Here is a 6000-nt window from a genome sequence, read left to right as displayed (position 1 = left end):
ACGTATGAAATCCGCTGTCTTATGCAACGCTTTGTAAATGACACGTGTAAGCAAATTGGGCTTTATTGGAATATACCGTCCTTTGCCACGGGGCGTCGACCATAAGCTACTCACTTTTTAATCTCCAATCATCGACTGACCGATCTCCCTTCGGAACACATCCTTCAATTTCAACTCCTGCTAATAGAAGAGAGTTTTAGAATGACGTACGCAGCCGTACGCAAACAGTTGGCGAACGCTAATTTTTGCGTCGTTCGCACTGCGCATGCGCCGTACGTTAAGCCGCTTTTGCGTTTAGCGGACGAAAGAATAGCGGACGTTATTTAAGCAAAATAGCAGGTGTACGTGAGGCCGCTTGCGTTTCCAGCATGGCGGCAAGTAGCGCGACAGCCATCCCCGGTTCCGCTCTTCTGTGGACAGTAATTTGCTTCCGATGGGCCAATTTCTTTGCTCCTGTGTTTTTATATACGTCGAGGGGTTAGCACGTCGCCCTCGCGCAGCTCTGTATCGTCATAACATCGCTGACTGTCCGAACGAAGCTTGCAGCCAAGCCAGCGACCGAAGCTGTGCGTGTGCGTGCGCGTGCGTGCGTGGGTGCGTGCGTGTGTGTGTGTGTGTGTGTGTGCGTGTGTGCGTGCGTGCGTGCGTGCACGCGCGTGTGTTGTGCGACGTTGTGCTTCTGCTGGTGCATAGTGCTTCCCATGCACTGTATTATGATTTTAGAGCGACGTACGACTCAACCTCGCATCGGGTATGTGCTGCGTGAGTGGCTAAAAGCGTTCTCGGCTTGAGCGCCAGAGTTAAGTGACTTGCTGTTCGTCCCCGCAAAACGCGCGAGGAGTGCCGAATTTACGACGGGCAGGCGGAGCAACCGATCCCCTGTCAATAGCGGTTCAGACTTGCAACGCATGTTCCATGTTATGACGTTGTGTTCGTTCGAAGCGCATCTCTGGATTGTTTTGAAGTTGACCAAAATGTGTGCATCAAACCCGGGCATTCGGTTCAGGGCGTTCCCTGCGATTGCAAGAAAGAAGTGCCACGGGGCTTCAACGCTTTCTTTATGGTCCAAGCACTCTTCAAAATGTCCAAGCACTCCGGCACTCCGCTGGGTCCTGGCAATCAGCCAGCGATTCATTTCGCAAAACATTCGACAGATGGCGCGTAAGCATTAGCGTGTCGCTACGCAAAACTGATGAGACGCTCTACTTCTCATTTTTTATTTCATTTTTATTTCCTTAAGGACCCTACTGGGGGGTATTACATAAGGGGGGGATACACAGGAAAAGAAAACATTTGAACACATTAATTTTCGCAGCACAGGTGATTTGTAACATTTGCAATGAAGGATGATGGGCAGGTGGTTGAAACAATGGAGCAGGGAAAGTCGTTCCAATCCTTGACGGCGCGGGGAAAACAAGAAGCGGAAAAAGTGACAGTTCTGTTGCGATAACGGGACACTTGAAGTGGATGGCTTGTGCGGTGTGAAATGTATGTCGGGGGGAGGATGTAAGGAGCTGCATTGAGGGAAGAATGAAAAAAATTATGAAAGAGGGAAAGGGTGGCGATACGGCGGCGAACAGAGAGGGGTGATAAACCGGATTGTGCTTTAAAGGAGCCATGAAGAGAAAACACAAGTTCGGTTCATTCAAAAGATTGTCTCGTTAGAATCATACTGACACCACTTTTAAGGTAAACTTCGCTCAAATAAGCTACATAATTAGGAAAAACGGGAATGGTCATGCTACCCACCAGCTCATTTCCCGCAACAGAACCTATGATGTCACATGAGCTAAGCTCTGCGATTGGCGGAGGCTGGCAGAAGCAGACGCAAATTAGGTAGAGCTTACAAACTAGACGAACGAGCGATTTGCGCTTAAATTTAGGGCACATTCTTTACAAAGCAATAAGAATGATGGGACAAACAGTGGAAGTTACGAAAGCACATGTAAACATAGAAGTACTGATGCGTTCTGCTGTTCATACTGCGCACAGCATGCTTGGTAGCTGCACAGCACTACGGGGCTTGGGGTTGTCTCAGACGACACTGGCCGATTGACGCAAGCAACGGTGTCTCACGTGACCCCATTTGTCGAGCGAGCACTGTTTCAGGGAACGAATATTTTCTCCCATAACAAAAACAAGCCAGGTTTAAATGCGGGCAAAAACAAACCAAACGCTTGCCACGGTATGGTGGCGCCATCTAGGTTACGGAACGTAAAGAAACGCGGGAACAAACCAACACCGCTGTACAGGGTGGAGACAACCTTTGAACGGTCCCGTGCCGCCGCAATTGGGCCAACGGGCTCAACGCGTTATTCTTTTCGTTTCCCACGAGACCTAGCAACGCGAAACAGACAATATGATTCAAACTTCTTCAGTAAACCGCGTTGCGGCGATAATTTTAGCGCGGTTTTGACACAATGACTTGCTTCGGCGGCGAGCGAGCAACCGAAAATGGCGGCGCCAGCGTATACATGTCTCTACCCTGTACGGCGGATGCGTGAATGAAGGTACTCTAGGCTGCAGAGCAGTCGGTTCCTGTGATGTCATTTGGGACCACGAAAACGCACGATTGCGCGGGAAAATCAAAATTTTAACCTAAATTGTTTAATTTCTCAGTGAATAAAGCACCGTTTGTATCCTGACAAGCGCTGGGGGCACTATAAAACGCGAAATCTTTCGAATAAAACCAACTTGCATTTTCTCTTCATGGCTCCTAAACGCTGATGTCGTACGGGTACTGGGAATGAATGAATCGAACGGCGCGATTTTGGACAGATTCGAGGTCGTTAATGGGGTATGTTTACGTAGAGCGACGCAAAAATATAGCGTTTACCGTACGCAAAGGCAACAAACGCTGTACTAAAACTTCCTAGAAGTGCGCAACAACTGTCACTACTATTTTAACGTGCAAATAAATATATTTGAAGAATGTAGTTTGCATGCATTTCGGCTGTCGCTGGACTTCTAAAGTCCACTTGAATGGTATTTCATATCGCAATGAAATTTTGGAACACTAAATGTGTAGGGTGGCTGCGTTCCACTTGAAAGAATTATGAAGCTGTATTTTCCCCAGCAATTGCGATATGGCACGTATGCGTCATACGGCAAACTCATTTTCATAAATAAATTCGGTACATACCTAAACACTGAAGGTGGGTAACATTGGCAAGAATAATTTTTGAAGTTCGCTAATATTTTCAGTGCGCTTTAATATTGCAACTGTGCTAAAAGCAATGCAAAGTTGGTGTTTTGTCTATTTTCTTCATTTCACAGTGACTTTTTCTGCTTAATGTTCTGTTTCAATGCTTAATAGCTTGTTAACTCGAATTTGTAAAATCCTCTCAAAATTTCAAGATAAGCGGAGTTTCAAGTTAAGCGAAATGCGAAAACTTTTTGGCAGGTTCACTGAAATAAAATATAATGTCGGTAACAAAATATCCAGTGCACACGAGAGCTTTCGTAATAAATGCCAGAAGTTCGCAAAAAAAAAAACGAATTTTTATTATTGTGGAAGATAGCGCTTCGTGATGCTCGCCTATTTTGCGTTCGCCTCTGGTCCCGAAAAAGCGTTCTCGAGCTGCTCAATGCATCGCATCAACTTTTGGCCGCCACCGCTACATTCTACCTTGTTGCGAAGCAGGCGCAGCATCTTTGTCGTTTCTGTCATTGTAGGCACTTGTGTGGGCTCCTCTTCGTCACGATTAGCCGCATCGTCAACACCTCTCTCAAAGATTTAGGCGCCGACAGCATTCCCGAAACGGGAACATCGGCCTCGTACAGAGTAAATTTGCCGTTCGCGACCGCGTTCGGAGCGTAGTGGGAGTTGACCGTTAAAACGGAGACCTTGTGAGCTTTCTGTAGCGGACTTTGCCTTGGGTTCTCCCTGCCAACATTTCCAAATATTTGTGGTCCCCCGAAAAAAACGTTTCCAGATAAAGAGGGGCCAATACACGGCGCGTATGGGAGGTACATTCAAGGCGAAAAAGCGTTTCGACTTAAACAATATTTCAATTACATCCGAGTTCGAGTTAACTAGGGATTACTGTATATGATGTGGAGTAGTTGGGAAAAAAACTATCACCACGAGGTAATCGCTAGCGCACCAACTCTGCCAGCGGAGCAGCGTTGCAGCCGATTGCGAGAGCATGCCGTTTCCACAGAAGGTGTGTTGACCACCAGCCTGCAAAAAGATGGCGGGGCTCCCTTAGCGCGAATTTATCGGAGCGTATGGCGATCGCGAAAAAGTGAGTGACATCGGCACGTGTTCTGTACTAGTGGGCCGCGGCGGCACTGTGCGTGGTTTCGACAGCAGGCCCCGCGCAACCAGACGGCGCAGCGGTTAGTATCGGCCACCGCTCCCACGGTCTGTAAACTTAAGGTTATGGCAGTACAAATGAATAACAAGAAAATATGCACTCGGCTTTACTTAACTCAAGGACGAGCACTTACCTCCCAAGACTTCACAAAGCAGCACAAGACGTTCACCCTCGTTGAAAGGGCCGACTGTTGAGCCACTGAAGTCCACGACTCCAGTGCTCGAGACGTAGCGAATGACAGGCTTTGCCGGTGGCACTGCAATGGGAAACACAAGGGCACAGCTTATTCGTATGTTGCCATCCTCGCCATCACCAGCGTGTTTATGCCCACTGCGCGTTGAAGGTATCTACCCTTGACCTCTCAAGGTTCCCGTAGGCGCTACCCGAGTATATTCTTTGCTCCAGACTATTATTTCCCAGCTTTATTTATCTCTCTTGCGGCCTTTCGAGGTGCTGCTACTGGCTGCTGTTCTCCTGGCCGGATGTGCCGCTGGTTTTCTGCCTGCCTTCGGACGGCGAGAAGGAGCGTCCGGGGTTTCTCACAAAGCAACGGGTGTCGTGTTGACCTCCGCGTTTTTCAAGGTACCTAGAACCCTAGAATACGTGAATGCCGCCGCCACCAGTGCGTCCGCAGAAGGCGGGAAAGCATGACAGGAAAACTGCGGGAAAATCTTCCCACGGCATCCAGGACATCCAGGCCTTAAGAAAGTGCCACGCGGAACAGGAGCGAATTCGCTAACGGCGAAACGCGGCGCAGACTACGAGTTTATGCTGCTTAGGGTGGCTAGAATACGGGAGTCGAGGCAAAAACGCGTGGCAAAAAAAGACGACGAGCATCGTCAGAATTATGCCCAGAAACGTTGTGCGAACAAAAATGCCGCGCGCACTTTCGTCTGAACCCAGTTTTGCCATGATGTCCGTGCAATCATTTCAAACGGTGCTACTTCAACTCCACTGTGCAAGTCAGAACACAGACATTATTCAATTAAACGTCATTGGAAGCTTCACTTCACGTCGATTCCCACATACGCGTGGGATCCGCTATTTTTTTATTGTGACTCACTGTTCACCCAGAAAATGTTCCAAAAGCCAAGGGGCATTATTCTTGAGTTTCAATTTTTTTATCCAGGTTACCAAAATTCGTCGGTGGCAAGACTAAAATAAGGTACCAATTAATGTTACCACAAGGCCCATTCATTCGCAGCGAACGGCGATATGCGCAGGCATAACGTGCGTTACGTGCTCAGGGCTGCGACATGTCATGTGGCTGCGAACACAAGCATGTGGCGGTTTAGCAGCCCCATGTGGTACGTGACGGCCCGACGTTTGGCCTAACATTACTCTTTGCGATCTAACATCATCAATGGGTATCCGCACGTTGAAGTACAAGAATTTTGACGTTGCATGGCACACCACTAGGCTCAAGGTTAACGTCACCTAACGTTAGGTAGGAATATGGTCCTAACAACATCCTCATAGATCCTCCCAAGGGGATTGGCCAGCAAAGATGACAACTGCCTACAGAGGCTCATTGCTGAGTCCCTAATTCCCATTGGCTGCGACGCAACCTACCCACTCAAAATGTTTGCTTTCACACATAACACACGTATAATGGTTGAGCTGCTTTAACGTCAAACCTGCTCGCTATGGCACCTGGTGTGTGACATCGCATACGTAACTA

General features: G+C 48.2%; 1 protein-coding gene across 1 annotated transcript in view; it reads right to left on the bottom strand.

The window, feature by feature from the left end:
* Positions 1-4097: 4097 nt before the first annotated feature.
* Positions 4098-6000, bottom strand: part of LOC144159374 (uncharacterized) — a 153961-nt gene continuing 152058 nt past the window's right edge. Inside the window, exons 3-4 of the mRNA XM_077690815.1 lie at positions 4453-4575; positions 4098-4183 (exon numbers count right to left, since the gene is read on the bottom strand). Of these exons, the coding sequence (XP_077546941.1) occupies positions 4098-4183; positions 4453-4575 (209 nt within the window). The remainder of the gene's footprint in view (positions 4184-4452; positions 4576-6000) is intronic.

The sequence above is a fragment of the Haemaphysalis longicornis genome, unplaced genomic scaffold (assembly GCF_048455015.1).
Source record: "Haemaphysalis longicornis isolate Haplotype H1 unplaced genomic scaffold, Haemaphysalis longicornis Haplotype H1 scaffold_1, whole genome shotgun sequence".
Classification (NCBI taxonomy): Eukaryota; Metazoa; Arthropoda; class Arachnida; order Ixodida; family Ixodidae; genus Haemaphysalis; species Haemaphysalis longicornis.
The sequence above is the reverse complement of the archived record's forward strand: the minus strand, read 5'-3'. Positions and strand labels throughout refer to the sequence as shown.